Source organism: Toxorhynchites rutilus, chromosome 2 (assembly GCF_029784135.1).
Source record: "Toxorhynchites rutilus septentrionalis strain SRP chromosome 2, ASM2978413v1, whole genome shotgun sequence".
Taxonomy (NCBI): domain Eukaryota; kingdom Metazoa; phylum Arthropoda; class Insecta; order Diptera; family Culicidae; genus Toxorhynchites; species Toxorhynchites rutilus.
In genome coordinates, this window is record NC_073745.1 from 53681540 (window position 1) to 53704666 (window position 23127).

The 23127-nt window shown below is 37.8% G+C and overlaps 1 protein-coding gene across 4 annotated transcripts in view; it reads left to right on the top strand.

Moving 5' to 3' along the window:
• LOC129765218 (growth factor receptor-bound protein 2) overlaps window positions 1-15044 on the top strand; it is a 134064-nt gene extending 119020 nt beyond the window's left edge. For all 4 annotated transcript variants that reach the window (XM_055765279.1, XM_055765278.1, XM_055765281.1 and 1 more), the window contains exon 5: window positions 13058-15044. In XM_055765279.1, the coding sequence (XP_055621254.1) occupies window positions 13058-13231 (174 nt within the window). In that variant the 3' untranslated portion in view covers window positions 13232-15044. The remainder of the gene's footprint in view (window positions 1-13057) is intronic.
• The last annotated feature ends 8083 nt before the right edge of the window (window positions 15045-23127 follow it).

Genomic DNA, 23127 nt, shown 5'->3' on the forward strand with positions numbered 1-23127 from the left:
TTATGGAATGGTTCCAATTTAGAAAACTTAGTACTCGTGGTTTTGAAAAAAACCATTTCGAACGCCCTCGATGCCGCCTTGTTCTGGATTTGCCACCAAAGCAGATTGTAAAAAGAACAAACTTTTTTCTTCTGCTACCAGCTGCCGTTTTGCGATTGCGTTTGCCACTCGCCACTCGCTGCAACTGCCTGTTGTTGTCTTGATGTCCACCGAACCGAATGTGTTCTGTTCCGAATGCAGGTTTTCTTATCGTCGCGAGCAGCTTTGCCAGCTAACTCGATCACTTCGGCGGCCGAAGCTATATAACGCCGGCTAGGTGGACTGGTACACTGGTACTAACGCGCTCGGCCTAGCTACCCTTGCGGGGAACTCCAGATCAACACGAGCGGGAACTCTAGATCAAGGTTCGAGCGGGATTTTGCCTTTCCCTTCACTTTTCCTCCTTTGCCATATCCAACCATGGCTGCTTGTGTTGGTTTGTTGATGTGAGGTGATGCGAAACGATGTGGTGTACGGTTCGGATGAGAATGATCGTTACGGCAGCGGAGCGGGGATTTTTAAGCTGACTGGCTGGCTCGAGAATTACGCATGTGTGAGACTGCGACCGATGTTTCGTTCATTTTTTTCTTTTTCCTTTCCAATCGTGCTTCATTCTATTTCGCTGCTGCTCTGGTTGCCCGTTTTGGTCGGTACGATTTGAGGAGCACAAAATGGACCAATCAAAAATGGGCACATAGTGTATTTGGACAATGCTTGATATTTCACAATTATTCAATTATTTATCTCAAGAAAAATGAAATGTTATTCGTTATGATAGATGCGTAGATATATTTCCTATCAATTGATGCAAAAACCTTTGCGATCTATTGAGAAATGCTCGAGTTATAAGCGTTCCAAATCTTGCATTTTTTCCTACTTGTTCAGTGCCTAGATTTCCATTTCACCCCCTATATCTTCCGGTTAGACGTAGTCCTACGTCAAAAACATCTTTGACCGTATCGACGCATGTGAATCGCTGCTGAATCGCAACAAAATCGACCCGTTTCTGAAGCGGATGGTGACTGGCGATGAAAAGTGGGTCACTTACGACAACGTGAAGCGCAAATGGTCGTGGTCAAAGCCCGCTGAAGCGGCTCAGACGGTGGCCAAGCCCTCATTAACGGCCAGGAAGGTGTGTTTGGTGGGATTGTCAAAGAATAATCTATTATGAGCTGCTTCCCTATGGCCAAACGCTCAATTCGGACCTGTACTGCCAACAACTGGACCGCTTGAAGGTAGCACTCAGGAAGAAGAGGCCATCTTTGATAAACAGAGGCCGCATTGTCTTCCATCAGGACAACGCCAGGCCACACACTTCTTTGGTGACGCGCCAGAAGCTCCGGGAGCTCGGATGGGAGGTTCTTTTGCATCCGCCGTATAGTCCGGACCTTGCACCAAGTGACTACCACCTGTTTTTGTCCATGGCGAACGAGCTAGGTAGTCAGAAGTTAGCCACAAAAGAGGCCTGTGAAAATTGGCTATCCGAGTTTTTTTGCCAATAAGGAAGCGAGCTTCTATAACAGGGGTATTATGAAGTTGGCATCTCGTTGGGATCAAGTCATCGAACAAAACGGCGCATATTTGACTTAAAACAGATGATTGTAACTAATTTTATGAACAAATGAAAATTCAAAAAAAATACCGCAGAACTTTTTTGACAGCCTAATATTATAAATTATAGGCTGTATCGATACATGTAAATGAAGTTAAAATGAAGGCAATAACCCAAATAATTCCAGGGTTTTGATTATTCAATTATTTATAACATTAAATTTCAGTAAATTTACATCTAAAAATGAAGTGTTTGGAATTCGAATCATGCGTAGAAACTTGATTCGTATTCCGAACACTATTTCAATATTAATTTTAAAGAAGATTTCTGCATAAAATTTCATCAATTTTTTGTACATTCTTACCATTTCTAGCACTTAACATGAAAACAACAAACAAAACAGTTGAAACAACTACTAGAACTGAAAAATGAACGATACTTGTTTTTTAGGGAATTTGCTAACGCAAACATTTTATCATTGGTTTTGACTGTCACTTTTTTGCAAATATCTAATATTATAAATTATAGGCTGTATCGTTACCTCTAAATGATGTCAAAACGAAGCTTATACCTCATAGAATATCTGTGTTTTCATTATTCAATTATTTCTAACATAAAAGTTTAGTAAATTTTCATTTAAAAAAGAAGTGTTCGGAATTTGAGACTGTTCGGAATATGAGACAGAACGGTACACGATGCATCAGTAATCCAGCAAGCGACCAGACGGTAACGAATTTTTCCAAATGGCTTTTCTCAAGGCCTAGAGATTGATTAGTTTTCCGATTCGGCCTTTTCCAAGGGTAGAGGTGAATTGACTAAGTAATTATGAAGGCTCTATAATTCGAGTCATGATCATCACTATTCAAATTACAGTCTCTCTCTCTCTCCAGCTAGTAGACAGCAGTCTTTCTCGATGCTGATATCGGACACAGATGTCAAAAGCGAATTGATTTCAATTTTTTTTGCTGGGAGAGAACTTCTGTGAATTGAGGAGTGTGTTCGGATTTATTGTTGTAGAGATGACGGTTTGATTTATAGCCTTCTCAGACTCTCAGAATTTTTCAATTCATTCGCTTCTAGTCTTAAAAAACAATTTGGAGAACTAAACTAAACTAAACGAATGTTTACGTACTTGAGAAAACGTTTGTGGAGGATCGTGTCCAAGCCACGACCGCATTATTCACGTTGGACTACGAAATCTATTTGTACACATTGTCAAATAAACTCTCAGCATCAACCAGTACTGTTGATTGTTCGCTGTCTACAGCTACACTGAAACACCGAACAAATTTTGCTATTCTGTGCAGAACGGCAACAGAAAATCCGAACCGAGCCAGTTGTATAGTGGTTATTCCCTTTTGACATGCAACAAGCTGCATTGACTGCTCTAAACTTTTGGAACAAATCTCATTCTATGTTCCACCGCGTCTTTTCTGTCGTTTTCAAAGAAATGTTTTGATGCATAAAAAATCTCTAAATTCTTTGGCGAATTAAAATATGAAGCCATGGTGACAAGGTTGTATTTTCTCAAAATTCCCAAAAAATATATATGAATAGCCCTTACAATTTCCAACAAAACATCGGAAGTTGGCCACTTTTACAGGGAAAAAGTTTTTCAAATAACAACTTTTTCATGTTTTCTTAGAAAAAATACAACTAACCCTAATTTTTAGATCTTGTTAAAATATAAACTTTTGTCGAAGACATCAACTTTCGTTCTTTTATAGTTTTTGGAATATAAGTCATTTTTGTATGAAGACTCCTGAAAAAAAAATTATGTTTTGCTCGCAACATTTTTGTGTGTAAACATTAATAGTATTTTTTCAAAGAAAAAAAAACCAAAAAGTTGTTGTTCAAAAATTTTTTCCATGTAGATGTGCCCATCGTTCGATGTATGGAAAACTTGTTGGAAATTTTAAGGGCTATTTATATCTGTTTTTTCAGAATTTTAAAAGTATATGTTTTCGAGAAAAATGAATTTAAATTTTCAAAATATTTTTTTTCAATTAATTTTTTTTCCAAAAAATTCTTTGATAATTTTGAAAATCAAAATAATTTAAAATTGATAAAGTACCCATCTTCTGATGTATGGACGACTTGTTGGAAATTGTAAGGCCAAGCTGCGCCATGTTCGAATCTGCGATCGAGCTGCGCAATAGTGTGAATCTCGTTCTACGCAGTAGCCTTGTTCAAATCACTCATATTGTTTGTAAGCTGCATCTACTATACCTACGACCACTCCTCATAAGTTCTTGATAGGGTTTTGATGTGGTAGATAAGCTAATCAGTCCATAATCTGCAGCTCTTATGCATTAAACCATGCCATGATTTTCCGGATTTGATGAATTCTCGCGTAACTTTTGAAAAGGTCCAATGTAAAATTTTCGTCAACTCGAGAAAAACGGAGTTGAAGACCCGAACATTATTTCGCGAATTGTCTTAAAAGCTATTGATCTTTATCGCTGCTTTCACCACTAGCTGTCAAGAATAACTCCGTAAAACCAATTGTAACTATTGTTCCGTGATTTGAGATTAAAGTTGAAGCCTCGGAGCGAAAAATGTTACATTGGACGTTTTGACTGCCCGCGTTTGGACATTGGACATATTACGTTGCACGATTAGAATTTGAAACTAATTAATGAACAACAATCCAAATATCAGCATTTCGTTCTAAAGACAGATTATTATTGTTATCACTCGTTGAATTGCACAGAAATCGATAACAACACCTGCAAGGAACAAATACTCAAAACGACCGAAATATGACTTCGTGTTGTTCTGACTGCTTTGTTACTTCGGACGTTTCGGGCGTCGGAGAAAAGTGGCGTCCGAAGTAACAGCCGGGTGCTTCAAATCCGAATCTGTACATTGGATATTTTTTTTATCAGCGATAAAAAGATGAAGAAGATAGATACGTGAACGATTGTTTTTGTAATGCATTCAATGATTGAAAACTAATAGCGTGCATCTATTAACTCGATTTGTTTACATTTGTTACATAGGACCTTTTCAAAAGTTACGCGAGAATTTATTTCAAATTACCCAATTATCATGGTGATTTTTCAGGAAGGGTGCCAAATCAGACAGGTCTCGTTTTTATGAAATAAACTTAACGTTAATAACTATTTTCACGGGGGCCTCCGTAGCCACATTGGTTGCGCGTTCGCTTAGGAAGCGATCGATCGTGAGTTCGAAACTCAGGGCCCTCATTGACCATCTTTGTGTTGTTACAGAATAACTACGTCCACGCAACAATCATCAGCGATGGAGATCGATCCACGGTCGAAATATGATCGATTCATCCATACAACTGCTCTGCTCTGCAAGACACATCGGGCTGCTGTTCTATAAATAACTCAACAATGATCAATCAACTGTCTCCGCTGTCCGGTCTAACTGGATAATGGAAGAACAGATAGAAAACTCTTACGCCTAAATGGCTGCTACTGTGTAAATGTGTGTACCATATGGAATGGTATAGAAGGGAATACTCTAACGCCGAAAAATGGCAACTGTATAATGTGCTAATTATAGATATGATAAATATGTGACATGTACACGATTAAAATTCGGCTCTGTTACAGCTAAAATGCCAATGAGCCTGAAATAAATAAATGGGACAAAAAAAACTATTTTCACTGTGAACGAATTCTCATGATCCAATCGAATCGGAAATTCTCTAAGATTTGTTTGATATGCTATACATTACAATTCGCTAAATTCTAAACGGTTTAAATTCATGAAAACTAGAAGAACTTCCTTTTTTTCTCAGCAAATTTGTTCGGCCGATTTGTGTACTAACCCTATCCGTATTTCTAATACTTATAACTCGAACATTTCTTAACGGATCGGAAAGATTTTTGCATCAATTGATAGGAAATATTTTTACGCGTCTATCACAATTAATAAAATGTTATTTTTCATGAGATGAACAGTTGAATAACTATAAAATGTCAAGCGTTATCCAGACGCTCTAAATGCCAAGTTTTGATTGGCCCGATTGACGGTTTCCCCAACACAGACTTCAAAACCGATGTACATGTTGAGATCCGCTTTGCAAATATACATGCAAGTCGGGGGTATTTTTTTTCCGCCGAGCTGTGTTTCCCTGACACGGGCTTCAAAATTAATGTGTCTGGGGGAATCCGTTTCGTCGAAACATGCAAGTCGGGGGTATTTTTTGGTGTTGAGTACGTTTTGTACTCGCTTGTCGTTGTGCAGACCGGAATTGACGAATTTACGCAAAGCTGAATCATCGCATACGACACCTACATTAGAGCTCAGAACCGCAAAAGTGATGATGTTTGTTTATTCTACGCACTCAAAGTCAAGAGGCCGTGATGATTCATTTTATTTCTATTTAGATTCATTTCAACCATTAAATATGGTCAGTATATGGTAAGAAAGTGGAAAGAAAGTATGGGAAGGAAAGTAAGAGTTTTGTATATTTACGATGGTTTCAGCACGCTATTTAACCAAAGTCATAGATAATCTTCGAAAACTTTAACTTTGTTAATGCATACTGCAAATCCTTCAGTATGAAGAAATTCTATTCAAGTTGGATTTCTTTTCATTAAAGAAGTTCTTCTGAAATGGTGAAACCAATGCCATTAGCTTCCACATTAGTTTTTGGACTCGCGGTTCCCATCTTCAAGATTTTTATGGTTTGGGGAAAATTTTCTCCAAAACGACTTGGTTTAGGTAGCTTACAATCAACACGAACGAACAGTCAGAAGTGCAACGAAGTACTTAAGAATCATTTACTGCTGTTTTTGACGTAGGACTACGTCTAACCGGAAGATATAGGGGGTGAAATGGAAATCTAGGCACTGAACAAGTAGGAAAAAATGCAAGATTTGGAACGCTTATAACTCGAGCATTTCTCAATAGATCGCAAAGGTTTTTGCATCAATTGATAGGAAATATATCTACGCATCTATCATAATGAATAACATTTCATTTTTCTTGAGATAAATAATTGAATAATTTTGAAATATCAAGCATTGTCCAAATACACTATGTGCCCATTTTTGATTGGTCCATTTTGTGCTCCTCAAATCGTACCGACCAAAACGGGCAACCAGAGCAGCAGCGAAATAGAATGAAGCACATTGGAAAGGAAAATGAAAAAAAATGAACGAAACATTGGTCGCTGTCTCACACATGCGTAATTCTCGAGCCAGCCAGTCAGCTTAAAAATCCCCGCTCCGCTGCCGTAACGATCATTCTCATTCAAACCGTACACCACATCGGTTCGCATCTGGATACATCAACAAACCAACCCAAGCAGACATGTCTGGACATGGCAAAGGAGGAAAAGTGAAGGGAAAGGCAAAATCCCGCTCGAACCGTGTTGGTCTGGAGTTCCCCGCAACGGTAGCTAGGCCGAGCGCGTTAGTACCAGTGCACCAGTCCACCTAGTCGGCGTTATATAGTTTCGGCCGCCGAAGTGATCGAGTTAGCTGGCAAAGCTGCTCGCGACGATAACAAAACCCGCATTCGGAACAGAACACATTCGGTTCGGTGGACATCAAGACAACAGGCAGTTGCAGCGAGTGGCGAGTGGCAAACGCAATCGCAAAACGGCAGCTGGTAGCAGAAGAAAAAAGTTTGTTCTTTTTACAATCTGCTTTGGTGGCAAATCCAGAACAAGGCGGCATCGAGGGCGTTCGAAATGGTTTTTTTCAAAACCACGAGTACAAAGTTTTCTAAATTGGAACCATTCCATAAAACACGGCGCTTATCAGGGCCATTAAACCTTTCAAAAAAGAGTTTACGAAATACAGTTCAATGCTTTCTAAAATAATATCCAAAATAATAATAAAACACAAATTGATTTTTTTCATAATTTGTTTGCCAGTATATGAAGAGTATGTGAATTTGGCAGTTGTTCTGAGCTTATTGATGGTTGGGGACTTTCCCGATTATTCAATTTTCATTAATTTTTAAATTGCTTCTAGATTGAAAGTACAGTAATTTACATTTAGCTCGACATTCAGCTAATTGGACGGACGTGTAATGCGACATATTTAGTTGGACATTTTTGGAAACATAGAGTTCGAGGTCCAAATTATGACCCCACATTTAAAGTCGACACTGTACCACTGTCATCGCAAATGTTCAATTACAGGTTAAAATCGCCTCCAATGCGACGCTGAGTGGTGCTTCGGCACGTCGCATTAAATATAATTTACTGTACAACATGTCACGAGCTGGATGGGAAGAAATTTTCCAACTGTGAAAGCTGTGGCGAGTGGCAAACGCAATCGCTAAACAGAAAGGTTTAGCCGAACAAGATGGGGATATCGAGTGATAACAAAACAATAAACTCTTTAGATTAAAGATAATTTTGTGATCCTGAAAAGGACCATTTTTAGCCTGCATGTGAATCCAACGAGCGAACAAATCGTAATGAATGTATTTTTTTGCCATCGCTGCGTTTTAACGCTCTTTCGTTCGTCTCGTTGGACTCGCCCCTTTGACTGAGTCTGCCGATTTGTCTCTATCCTGTGAGCGTGTACCGCTAGAGTACAAAAGGCGCGGATCCGCTGAAAAATATATCATTCTCTTTCAAACCGTAAATCAGTGTGGTTTTATGGCATCGTTTCACATCACATCGCATCAACGGATTGGTGCCGGAGCACCAGTATACCTATTAGCGGTTGTAGAATTTCGGCCGCCGGAGTGCTCGAGTTGGCTTGCAAAGCTGCTCACAACAATAAGAAAACCCGCCTACAGAACAGAGCACATTCGGTTCGGTGGCAACAACTAGTTTCGGCGAGTGGCAAACGCAATCGCAAAACGGAAGCAGGTAGAAGAAGGAAAAAGTTAACTATAAGTTTAGTTAACTATATAGTTAACTATAAGTTAAAAGTTTATACTGACTGTTTTGGTGGCAAAACCAGCCACCGTAAAACACGGCGCTTTTCAGGGCCATTAAACATTTCAAAGAAGAGTTATTGAAAGTTTTTCACAATACCAATGCATTCTAAAGTGACAAAATATGACATATAATATAAACTGATTTATTTTGTTTATCTTGTTCTTGAACTGATTGGTGGTTGGGGTCTTTTAAATTGATCATTCAGTTTTCACAAACCCATGCATGGTTTCCGAATTAAAAGTGGCTTCAACTTACAACACATTGTATGCAGGATGGCATTAACGAATTTTCTCGGTAGCAAGAACTGCTTTCTTTGGTTGATAACTGATGTTGAAAATTGACTGACGTTACATCTGCATTGTATAGAAAAATAACTAAGGAGCAACATGATGAGCTATGTATTTCCTGCTGCTCTGTTCTTATTTTAAAGGACTTAAATCCTGTGTTAATTTACTGTTGGTTTTTCAGAACGCTTATAGCTCGTTTATTTCTCGACAGATCGTAGAGTTCGTCTCCAAAACCTCAGTTCTTATTCATTTTTATTCACTTTGTTTGCGGAAACTACAAATCTTACAATTCATTCGTCTCCGAAACACGGAAACAGTTTAAGGTACGGTAATGTGCTCAATAGTGAAATATATGATAGTGAATGAGCTGATGACCACCTATGCATCCCCTATCACAGCCATCATTTTGATTGCACGATACGTGCATACGCCGAAAGATGCCCGGCGTTGAACATTTAATAAGTACAAAGCCTTCGGAAAAAAATCAAGAATCAACTATAAGACAGTGAGAAAAAAATGAGAAAGTTTGTAAAAAAACGCAAAAACACAACACCAAAGGTTCTTTTCAGAACCCCCAACATGTTCATAAAGAGTAAACAGTAAACTAATCCATTTTTCAGGTAGATAGGTAGGTATTCACGTAGGAGAAGAAAATAAAACAATATATTTAAAATATGTATATTTAGCAAAAGCTGTCCCCTTTGTATAGTCCTACGTCACTCCGGTTATGTCCCCGACATTACTCACCCGTCTTTTACATCAAAAACAGTGTGGTAATTGGGTAATTTGGCATCAATTCATAAAATTCGGAATAATGGCATGGTTTAATGAATAGAGACTTCAGATTTTGGGCTGGTCAGTTTGTTTACCACATCAAAACCCTTTCAAGATCTTATGGGGAGTGATCGTACGAATAGTAGATGCAGCTTAAAAGCAGTTTGAGTGATTTGGAGAGCTTAAAAAAGAAGTATCCTCTGCGTAAAACGAGATACACACTATAACACGACACAGCATGGTCGAAACCACCCCGAATGGGTTATTTGAAGTGATTGAGAACTAAAGATGACCTACGAATTAGAAACTCATTGTAATTCATGTGAAATTGATGTTAATTTTGTAAAGGAGTGAGAGTTTTTCCATCTTGTTCTATAGTTATGAAACACTGGGATTTTAGTTTTTTGAATGTTACGCGCCTGGAAACAAGAATAAAGTTATTATATCCTACATTATATACTTAAATTCAACTGACTTCTTCCATATCTCTAGAAACTCTGAAAAATGAAGTGGTTCTATTGTTTTTGCTGTGCTTGGGATATTATTTCAATATTTTACTTAACCAAAATCTTCTAATGGCATCTGGCAAGTATTGTTTGGGATGCTAAAAATGTACGATATTAATTTGAAAGTCATTTTAAAGTAACAAAACCAAGATTTAAGAGCGCCGGCAAAAAAATTCGGTTTAAATTCGTGGAAAATTGATAAGTTTTTCACTGTAAACGTAATATTTAGGATCTACTGTGTAAGATCATACAGTTTTCTTTAAATAAAATAAATGGTGTATTTGATGAGAAATTCAAATTTTAAATTTTCTATTTGAAACTCTATATGAAAAAGTGGCACTAGAAACATTGTAAATAGCTGAAAAAAAAACCAGCGCTTCAAAAGCAACGCATTTCCAAAAATGGGTATATGCGGAAAAATTGGCAAATAGCCGATATTCAGGATGGTGCACCCTAAGGGCGGAATGGAATAAAACCATTTTAACGTTTTCCGGAGAGGAATAAATTAACGATTCTAGAGCCAATCTAGAACAATTCCTGTATCATGGTATTGTTGTATATATATTTTATACTGGCTGACCCGGCAATCTGCGAACCGCCCAAGATCGATTTTATTATATGAATACTTTCTAAACGAGAGTTTGTAGGTTTCTTCGCTGAACTCTTCATTGATTAATCTTCTATGGAAATTTAAATACAGTAGAATCCGTTTATTATGACTCCGCTTATATTGACCTACCATATTACGTAATTACACAACGAAGTTTGGTTTGCACATATAATTCTTTGTAAAAACTCGGATACAATGAGTTCTTTATATGTATAAGTACATATTTACACAAAAACGCTTTTTTTTACATAACGCTTTGTATGACGTCCGCTTATTATGACCTCTCTTCGGTGTCATATAAAGGGATTCCACTGTAATATGTTTCTCCGTTATATAGAACTAGCTGACCCGGCAAACTTCATCCCGCCCAAAATTTGTTTTTTTGTTATCAATACCTTCAAACATTCACGTTTTCTTACTAAGCGCAAGTTCATGAGTCCAATCGCAGAACTGTTCATTGATTGATCTTCTAATCGACCCCGTTGAATTTACCTTTGGCTATAAAATTCCTAGTACTTCTACCAACACTCATCATTATAATATCAGATTATTTGCAGAGACAATTCTCGTTCAAGATTTTTCAATCACTTGCAAATAACATGTTTCTCCGTTACATGGAATAAATGTTTGATACAGAAAATATGATAGAATAAAGACAGTCCCCTCCCCTTAGAGAGGGGGAGGAGTTTTTTTTTTCTCTATTATAGTGACTTTCAACACATTTCGGCTGGTTCGTCACTTTTACTTCCATTTTTGGAAGAATGTAGGGAGTGAGAATTGAATTCGTGATCTCTACGTGAGAGGTATAGATGTTACCACTACGCCAGATCGCCTCCTCAGGGGGGAGGAGTGTCTATTCACCATAGAAACGTTTCATGCCTCTTAAAATCTTCACATGCCAAATTTGGCTCCATGTGCTTGATTAGTTTTCGATTTATGCAGAAATTTGTTTTTCATTAGTATGACAGCCCACCCTAAGAGAGGGGGAGGAGTATCTAACCACCATATAAACATTTATTGCATCCTAAAACTTCCACATGTCGAATTTGGTTTCGTTTACTTGATTAGTTCTTGAGTTATGCAGAAATTTGTGTTTCATTTGTATGGGAAAAACCTTAGAAATGTTTCTTCTCCATAAAACATTCACATGCCAAATTTAGTTCCGTTTGCTTTGTTAGTCCTTGAGTTATGCGGAAATATATGCGTCATTTGTATGACGGCCCCCATCCTCCCTCAGAGAGACGGGTGGAATGTCTATTCACCATAGAAACATTTTGTGTCCCCTAAAGCTTTTGGCATTTTCTTGATTAGTTTTCGAGTTATGCAGAAATTTGTCTTTCATTTGTATGGCAGCTCCCCCTTAGAGAGGGGGGTGGAGTGTCTAACCACCATAGAAACATTTATTGCACCCCTAAACCTCCATACGCCTAATTTGGTTCCATTTGCTTGATTAATTCTTGAGTAATGCAGAAATTTGTGTTTCATTTGTATGGCAGCCCCCCCCCCTAAGAAAGGGGGGAGGAGTATCTTACCACGATAGAATCATTTATTGCACCCTAAAACGTCCACATGCCAAATTTGGTTTCGTTTGCTTGATTCATTCTCGAGTAATGCAGAAATTTGTGTTTCATTTGTATGGCAGCCCCTGCTTAGAGAGGTCTCAAACTACCATGAAAACCTTCTCCCCCCCCCAAAACCCCAAAAACCCCTATATACCAATTTTCATGTTTCCGAGTCCATGAGAATCAGACAGACAGACAGGAATCCATTTTTATATATATAGAGAAATGTTTAACACAGAAAAAAAGTTCATTCGTTTTTTTTTATTTTGAAAGCGTGTTCTTCCACCTGGAATCCATTGCCATTTTCGCTTCACCATAACGGAACACGAAACCTAATACCGCAAACACGAAATCCAATTGGACTAACAATGATGTTATTGTAAAACATACAAGAATTCAACTTCCCAAACTTCCTTTCAGAGTTTTCCGAATTTTTCCGATTTTTTACTCCATATCATTGATCTACGAGTAAAGACGAATTTAACAAAATAGAGGCGGCTCAATTCGAATGATTCTTTTCTCGGGTTTCGCGCTTAGCAACACATTTTGCGGTCCATTGTGTATTATATAGATTTGGAAAAAAAATTTACAACAATCTAGGGAATATAGAAAATGGGATCAACCATTATCAAATGAAGAATGTTTCAATAATGAATCAAGATGGTTCTAGCAGAGGGTAAACGATTCTGGATGTAATTGCTCCACTCAGTTATCTCATTTTTAGCGATCTAACCTATCCTAATCAATCAACCAACCATGTCATCTCACTCTTGCTGCGTTAGTTCGTTTAGTTTAGTTTAGTTCTAATCACCGTCACTCTTTTTCCCTCTTACCATCCGCACAGATGTTGGTCCAGGCGCTGTACGACTTTGTCGCCCAGGAGTCTGGCGAGTTGGACTTCCGACGGGGGGACGTCATCACGGTGACAGATCGCTCGGATGAGCACTGGTGGAACGGCGAAATCGGCAACCGGAAAGGACTCTTCCCAGCAATATACGTAGCGCCCTACCATTCATAAAATATAAGTATTTTATTATTTTTTTGCTATATAAATATTATATATTTTTAATGTTTAAACGAAACACAAACACACATATGAAGGTGGAAAAAAATTAAACAAAACAACAACAAAAAAAAGTCGAACGGCAGGTGCGGGGAGGACACATTCGCACCCGTGGTATCACTTCGCGAGCTGGAGCTGCAACAGCTCCCCTCTCTGACAAGTGATCCATCCGCGCGAGTAGTCGTGTGTACCTTCCGAACACAGCCTGCCGGAAGCCAATATTACCCGATGCGAAGGTTTAGAAAGTGATAAAAGAATAAGAAAAGGTCAGGACGTGAGGGCGCAGAAGATAGAAATGTACATTGACGATTAGCAGAAGCAAGAGATGTGGAAGGCATCTCTTTTTGAGCCAGAAAGCTATAATATTTGCGAGAAAGTGACGGAGAGAAAAACAAATATGACATACACATGGAATGGAAACAAATCAAATTCAGGTGTTTTTCTAATATCTCTAAGTTTGCAGATTTCCCGAATTCATATGGGTGATCACGATACACACTCAATAAACACCAGAAAACATGATATACCGTAAGGCCGGAGAGAATAAAAAAGTGGAATGTTCCAATCAAAGTAGTGGAAGCAAAAAATACTTGTTTATAGTTTTTTTTTCGTCTGGTTACAATATAATTCTTCCTAGGAGCAAAAAAAATCATTTTGAATGTTCCCTAAGCTTGTTTTTCATTATATCAATCATTGTATGTGAGCGGTCAATCGAATCTATCGTTTTATTCGGTGAAAAAGTATAACACAATCAAAATTTGGCTCGTTTTTGTCATTATGTGTAATAGCTTGTAAGTGTAAACAGTCACACAAACGTAATGGAAACAGACCTACATATAGAGACTTTCGACCGAGAGCCAATCTCAGTTCATTTTTCTTGCATTAAGGATATCTTTTTTACAAACCCATTATTATACAGTTCTACATCTAACAGTTTACAACAGAAAATAGAAACACACACTCCCGAAATATAATTACGATAAAACAACAATAATTTAAACCTACTCCCACCCGCATTGGGAGGAAATACAAACCCGTACATTTTAAGTGAGCCAGGGAAGAAGAATATGGAATATCCTCAAAAACAAAACAAACAAAAAACGTAATTCATAGTTATATACAACACAAGCGCAACGCAAGCCATTTTAGGTGCAGTGTACAATACTGTAATAGATAAAATCGCGTCTGGGATAGGGCGGAGCGGCGGGGGGCAGTCCTGGGGAACCTCGAGTAGATGCTTACCGTTGCCCCTTTTGCGCCGAATGAAGCATTCTTCATAAAATGGAGTCTTTCCTTCCGACTTTACCGACTGCTGCTGCAGCTGTGTGAAAGGGCGGAAGAGTCGTCCTTCTTGCCATTTGTGAATGACTATTATTCATTAAAAAAAATACACACACTCAGCCAGTACTAGGAAGTTGACGGTCTTGCGTTGACAGAAGCGGCTCGGAACTGTTTTCATCGGAACACCTAGAATCCAGGTTCCCACTGTGAGAGAGTCTGTAGCGCGGCGAGAGAAGGAAAATAGCAATCAGCGTGTATTAGATGTTTTTTTCGTAGGATGATGGTGATGATGATGATGTTGGGGAAGGGGTAACCAAGAGTAGGAATACGATTACAGACGACTATAGCTATACATAAAAATAAGCATGTTAAAGAAAAAAAAAGAAAAGAAACAAACAAACAACAAAAACCCACAACCTACACTTCTACAACAGCAACAAAAAGCAGAAACATCAAACATGGATGAATAAATACTAGTAATTAATGAGATGAATGATAATAACAATAAACGAAAACGTCTTCGGTGTCATGTTAGAGAATGGAATTGAAAGAAAGCATTTTTTAGTATAGGGATTGTTGAGGTTTGACATTGATGGCCACGTGATCACGCGTATTCTACAGCTTGCCACTCAGAATGCATTCAAGGCGTGTTACTTTGCATAGAAATCACAACTAAGTACTAATAAAAATGACGCAAGTAATACTACGTTGAGACGGCGAAGTTCCTCTAGGAACGTTAGTGCCATTGAAGAAGAAGAAGTGTATCATATATATTCTCACCCGTTTACATCTAATTTTGGGTGAATAAATCCATCTATAGCTATAGATCTCCCTAACGTAAACCCGCCATTAGAAAGAGCTTTCGAATATCATGTGAAATGACGTTCGATTTGACTATAGAAATTCATCTGCCAGATCATTCAATTTGTTCCACAATTCCTTCAGGAATACTCACTCAATACAAATGTTCAGTTGTGTTGCGAACACAATTTTGTAATATGAATTACATCAACATCGAATACCAAAGGTTTCATCCCGACCCGACGATATATAATTCATCCCTGAAATGGTTTGGTTGATTCTCGTCGTTGCCACTGTCTTCGATTAATCTATTCACTGACTATGGTTTCATCCGGTGAAAACGGTCGATCTCAAATCAAATTTTGACGTCTGTGACACTAGTAAATGAAGTCCGATTTAGCGATTTGCATAGGGTATTTTATCGAGTAAATCTACATTTCGCGTAGTCCCATATGAAGAATCGAGATGACCATAAACCAGTGATGCCCATCCAGCGGTCCTCCAACGTTGTTCGTGCAGCCCGCTGCCTGATTTGAAAAAAAAATCGAGGGGTTGTATCTGAGATACGACCGCTTAGGACGTAGGACTACGCAAATTTTTCTCATTTCGGATATTATTTGCGAATACGTCGAAAAAGCTAGGAGCTTGTTGAATCAAAACAGAGCCGATGCGCACGAGAGCAAATACGAATGGCAACTAAAAGAATCGAAGGTGCGCTATTCACAGGTAAAGGAAATGAACAAGTTCTAAGTTTCGCGCAACGAAAACAAGCAACACACACAAAGCCAAACACTGATGGCTGATTACAGCTCGAGGCGAAACATAAAACACAAAACGAGCATGATAAGCGACCTTTGTTGTTTCGAGCACAGAAAGATTCTGAGGATTTTCCTCAGAGGAGATGCAATACTTATATGCTAGCGACAGCTTATTTACTATGCAAGGGTGGAGTTCACTTCGCAAATATTCTCTTTTCGCTATCCCCCTTCGTTGTTTCAATTCTAGCGGCTGCGTAAGTTGCCCGTTATTGACAGCTCTGTTCGGGAAAGCACGCAAATGGACAGAACAAATGTATGGGGAAATGGGAATGCTTCCAACTTTCATAAATTTAAACCATATACAGACTACGGGATTGTAATGTATATCATATCAAACAAATCTTAGAAAATCTCCGATTCGATTGCTATGCAAATCGTTAAAATCCGTTTGCAGCAAAAATAGTTATTAACGTTAACTTTATTTCATAAAAACGTGACCTGTTTTCTGATTTGGCATCCTTAATGTAAGACGTAGTCCTACGTCAAAACATATGGGCGAGTATGAGAATATAGTTGAAAATTATTCCATACAATTGAATAAAAATAACTTTTTGAGTAATTCTTGTTAATCATATGTATCCTAGCTAATCATTTTCTGTTTTCGTTCCCGTGCTAATTCAGCCTTCTGACAATACTCGCGTAACTTTTGAAAAGGTCCAATGTAACATTTTCGTCAAATCGAGAAAAACCAAGTTGAAGACTAGAACATTAATCCGCGAATTGTCTTGCAAGGTATCGATCTCTATCATTACTTTCACCACTAGCAGTTAAGAATAACTCTGAAAAACCAATCGTAACTGTTGTTCCGTGATTTGAGCTTAAATTTGAAGCCTAGGAACGAAAAATGTTACATTGGACGTTTTGACTGCCGCGTTTGCACATTGGACATATTACGTTGCACGATGAGAATCTGAAACTAACTACTAAACAGCAATCCAAATATCAGTATTTCGTTCTAAACACAGATTATTGTTGTTATCACTTGTTGAATTGCACTGAAATCGCTAACAACCCCTGTAAGAAACAAAAACTCAAAACGACCGAATACGACTTCGTGATGTTTTGACTGCTTTGTTACTTCGGACGTTCCGAGCGTTAGAGGAAAGTGGCGTCCGAAGTAACAGCCGAGTGCTTAAAATCCGAATCTGCACATTTGATATTTTTTTTATCAGCGATAAAAAGATGAAGAAGATAGATACATGAACGATTGTTTTTGTAATGCATTTAATTATTGCAAACTGATAACGTGCATCCATTAACTCGATTTGTTTACTTTTGTTACATAGGACTTTTTCAAAAGTTAAGCGAGAATTGTTCTTGTTAGTTCTTGAAGAACTTTTTTACATTTTTGGTGCTGCTCTGCTCACACTCATATAAATTCATGCAAGTGATGGCAGTAACAACTGGCAACGTTTTCAAGTGTCTTATGAGAGAGAACCAGTGTTGCCGATTGAACGATTCACTGAATAATGCGCGTTCGTTTGTTCGAATATGCAGAAATGCATTTTCCTAACTGGCTGATATTTTCAAAACAAGGAGTGAATTTCATATCCAGCTCTTCTGGTGGATATCTCAAGCCTAATGAAAGATTTGAACTTGGTACTCGAAATCAAATTCAAGCTCAAAAAAACTATGGATGCGTTATATCTATGATATAACCGCAAGGTTAACCTAGGACTGCCGTTGGCTTAGGTATCATTTGTGTTTCTTCAATTAGTAATAATCGCACCCCGGATGTTCCTTATTGGGTACGATGTCGTCGCTGCGCAGAGCTATCTTTTATGTGTATTGATTAAATTAGTGAATGAATGAAACGAATTCAAACGATGAACGAAGTCAGCTTCACCACAACAGCGACAACATGCTCCAATCGCTGTTCAATTATAACTGAGTGGGTTTCCGAGCGGTGCTCGCTTATATACCGATTTGTGATTTCAATAGCCTGTTTCGAAAGCAATTTTAAGGCTATTGAAACAAGGTTTTGGATCAAAAAGTAACAAGTATATAACGCGTAGACATTTTATCGTTCGAATGAAGTGTTTATCATACCATTTCGTTCAGTTGTTCAGGAGCTATTAACGCTCAAAATCTCGGTCTCCGGCATAACGCTTTCGTTTTCGAAACTTTCATTTTAAATCCCGGTATAGAAATGAAACACGTAGTCCTTCGTCAAAAAAATGTTCCTTTACACTTTGAAAATGCGTACATTATATCGAGGTAGAATGTACGTTATATCGAAGATCCTTTGTAGTTATGCGGAGAGGAATTTACGACTATATTCCACGAAATAAATCAAATTACTTTCCCAAATTCTGTACCACCGGCTATCCCCTTCGCAAGAGGGTTCGTGAAGGGATTACTGAGTGCGCGTGGTACCATGAACGGTTCGACAAGTTCTACAGATATGCTGCAAATACAATGTGATTACACAACTCCCATGGAAAGTTTCAGGTGAAATTTCCATAAAGGTATTAATTCATTTTCAGCGTAGATACTGGGAATGAGATATTCCACGACTTTTCCTATTTTCAAAGTCAAAATTGTTTCACTCACAAGAAACTCCAGCTTATGTCATGAAGACTGTCCGATAATTTTTTTCTTTTGCATCATTTCTTTGAATGAATAGCGTTTCTGAATCTAATGTTTCACTGTACTATCTGGTATAACGAAGAGTTCTGTGGTCTCCGGATCGAAAATTCACCTTCAATTTTTTCTAGAGCTTGTAACATACTCGTATGACTCGTGTGAAACCAATTTGATCCTTTCTTGGGATTGCATGCTAATATACTTATCATGGTTCATTTAGAATAAGGTTATTTAGGCAACAAGACTAACTTTGCTTGATTTTATAAATAAATTCCACGGAGGCAGATATACTTTAACTACTCGATTCCACGTGGGTTTGTGAAACATCAATAATTGTTTTCAAACTCACCGGTGATCGTTCCTAATGACACCAGCAGAGAAATTCAAAGACGCAGTACAGCAACAAATGATGCTCACTTTGAACTCCAGAGGGGGCTTAGATCTAATAAGGTTCGCCGTCGCACAAAACTAACCATCTACAAAATAACTACGGAAAAAATAGAAAAAAAAGCCCACGGCCACGAGACCTGGATCATGGACCATGTTGTTTTTGAACAAATGGTGTTTACCGCCATTGCTTTTACGTGGTTTAGGACTAGGTAAATGGTGATACAATCAAAATTTGTACAAAATTTGTTTTTAAAGGAATCAAATTATTTTATTAAGTTCAATACGGAAAAAGTGTGAGCCTAGAGGCACACACGAGAGCTTGACGTAGGACTGCGATTGTTGGAAAAGTTGCATTTAAATTCGTTTAACCCTTTGCGGTCGTTTATCTGCTCTCAGTCACCAGAGCAAGGAATCATACTAAATAATTTATGCAACCATATGTATTATTTTTAATTTTTTCGAACGAATTTCAATGTCTAGTGAACTTTTTCACGAATGTCTACGGAGTTTCTATGAATAATAGATAACGGTACTCGGTATAAACAAAATATTACTTGCGTGGAAAGATGATATTTTTTATGGGACATTAATTCCGACCGCAAAGGGTTAATTGTTGAGAATCCGTAAATTTTATCTTTTCTAATACCATAAATGCTGACCCTGGGAAAGCCGATTGTGGCAGAAGTGGTAGAAGAATCCAAAAAACATTAATTACTAATGCTGTATATACTCAATAGTCAACTATTGGTATTGGCTCTATTATATTAGGTTGGGGATAAAGTAATCCGTTATTTTTGAATGAAATTCAAAACTATTTTGATTATGCTTCGGATTGTCCGATTCGGGTCAAATATGCACCGTTTTGTTGGAAAATTTATTCCCATTTTATAGGTAGCTTCATAATGTCTGTACCATAGAGGTCTTGGCCCTTATTAGCGAAAAACCATAGCAATAGATTTTAACAATCTTCTCTTGATCCCAATTTCTTATCACTCTGGAAATTTTGCAATGCGAGAAAAAAATGGTTATTTCTTGGTACCAGGTCCGGACTATATGGTGGATGCATTAAAACATCCCAATCAAGTTTTCGGAATTGTGTGGCCTAGCGTAGTTCTGATGGAACACAACGCCTCTTTTTTGGCCGATTCTGAAAGTTTATGGTCAATCGCTAGCTTCAAATGGTCCATTTGCTGACTGTATGGATCTGAATTTAGAGTATTGCATTAAAAAAAATTATAGAAGGTTGTGTCCAAGACACGACCGCATTGTTGACGTAGAACTACGTTGTAGTTTAATTCAAGTCGCTTGTTTATAACTGCGAATGTTATTTTATAATGCTACGAAATTTTAGCAATAACCATTCTACCAGTTTGGTCGTCCTGAAATATTTTTTCTTGACGATTAGTGTTTGATGATTCATTCTTGTCCTCGCAGAACAATACATGCTCGAGATGATCCTTAGTGGAGAAAGTTTTGCTACTGGTAAGCAAAACCAAATCACATACAAAATTCCAGAACGACATTTACTTTCTTGATGACTAAAAAAACGAAATAAACTCTTTCTGTTAACAATATCGAAAAGAGTAGCACTGCTTCATTATGATCAAGATTAGCGCATATGCAATCCTACTTGAAGGTAGTTTTGCAACTGGCACGTGAACCCAAATAAATTAATAACTTATTATAACTTACTGAATAACTTGATATTCCTCAAATAATTTTTGGTGCACAACCCCTAACACCTGCTTCACCATAGCGTCAGTTCAATGCATTAATGCAATGTCAAAGGCACCAACGAAGCCTCTATGATGACAGAAAACAAACGATGTCAACTGCTTCGAAAAAGGCTGAATATTTGCCTCAGCAGAGATTCATTACTAATACCATAGCGCATATATTTTCCTCCCGCTATCTCCCTTCCTTGTCGCCACGTTCGGATCGACATGTTCACCCGCAACAGCGCAATATTTAAAACGCACGCACGTACGCACACAAATATCCATATATCGATGGATTGAAGCAATTAAATATACACACACTTATCTCCGTTTTGCGCTCTTCTCAACAGGAGCCCTTTTCGTTAATATTCCCGGTCTAGATCAGCTTAGCTGTCATCCTTTGTGGAGAGAGTTTTGCTACCGTCATGCGAAACCAAATCATAGACAAAGTTCCAGAACATTTATTTTCTTGGTGAGCTGACGATAGCCTAGCATGATGATTTCCCACACAATTGTGTAGCTCAGAACCTTAATGCAATGGCGTTAAGCTCATTCCGAAACTAACAGCCTCATTCCGAAACTAAGACAAGTGAGAGTTTAAACATCTTCAGGTCATTCGTCTCTAACATTCAAATAGGCTCTTGGAAAACTTTACTTTTTCCTCGTATTACTCCTCCACCCCCATTGCCTTGAGAAAGGCATTCGATCCCTCACCGTCCAGCTCACCCAGTAACGATGTTGTTCAGTCGGTGTCCTCACGAAGAATGAAAGTTTGCCTCACTTTACTTTTTTTCACTTAAATTCTTTTTATTTCTTAATTTCGTTTACATTATAATATAATACTACATTTCAAGTGATCAACCTAGGGTTCTACATCTTTAAGTTGCAATTTCAAGTTTTGTAATGATTTGTATCATACACATTATCCGATTGTTTCATATTCCTATTGTAAAATCATGCCTAAACTTTTCAAGTTTTTTGTTACCTTTTTTTTACCTAAATCTAACTTATAAGATACCCTCCCCAAATTATTTACATTATCCCAACTTACACTACTTATCTAACTGGAAATAAATATATCTACCCAAACCCAAAGCCGTTATCTTCAAAGTTAACGACTATAAAATCAGGTAGTAATCATACAGATTTTGTATTATTCCGTGTGTTGAGAGAGCGCAACTCTGTTCAAATTTCATACAATTGTTATTGATAATTTCATCCAAGGTTTTAATCCCGGCCAGCTGATGTATCTCCGAATTTCGCGTTCTGGGAGGAGAGTTTAGACTCATACGAAGAATTTTGTTTTGTATGCGTTGAAGTTTTAATTTGTGTGTTGGAGCACAGCATTCCCAAACGGGTATCGCATATGCGATATCTGGAAATATTATTTGTTTGTATACTGCAAGTTTATTCGTTAGAGATAATCTAATCACGGGCTACAATGACCTGATTAAAATGTTGCATCTTGTGTCTGTTTTGTCAATGTGTGCTCTGAAGGTAAGCATTCGATCGAAAGTTAAACCCAGATACACTACTTCTGAAGAGCCATTCAATACTATTTCCATTAAGACTGACTGTCATATTTTGAGGAGGAACAAGCTTTGGAGTGTTCTTGTGGGGAAACAATATGACTTGTGTCTTTGCTGCATTTATGCATATTTTCCAATTATTGAAATATCCAGACAAAGCGTCTAACCCTCTTTGAAGTTTAGATCTTAGTTCTGTGATACTTCTGCCCTTGTAAATGATGGCAGTGTCATCTGCAAATAGTGACAGTTTCCCATCAGATGGGAGTGCGGGAATATCTGAAGTGTAGATATTGAAAATAATTGGTCCCAAGATGGATCCTTGAGGAACACCTGCATTCACGATGAATTTCTCTGATGAAATATTGTTTATAGAAACATTGAACGCTCTATCAGAAAGATAATTTTTGATAATTTTTGATAATTTTTATCAAGTATGTAGGAAAACCAAAGTTCTGAAACTTGTAAATGAGACCATTATGCCAAACATTATCCAATGCTTTTTCAACATCAAGTAGTGCCATGGCAGATGATTTTGAAACTGACTTGTTTCGTCTGATTATGTTGTATACTTTACGAAGCTGGTGAATGGTAGAGTGGCCTTTTCGGAATCCAAACTGCTCATCCAAAAATATATTGTGCTCATCTGGAAAAGCAAGAATGCGCGTTAATATAATTTTTTCGAATACTTTCGAAAATGCTGGGAGAAGGCCAATTGATCGATAGCTCTT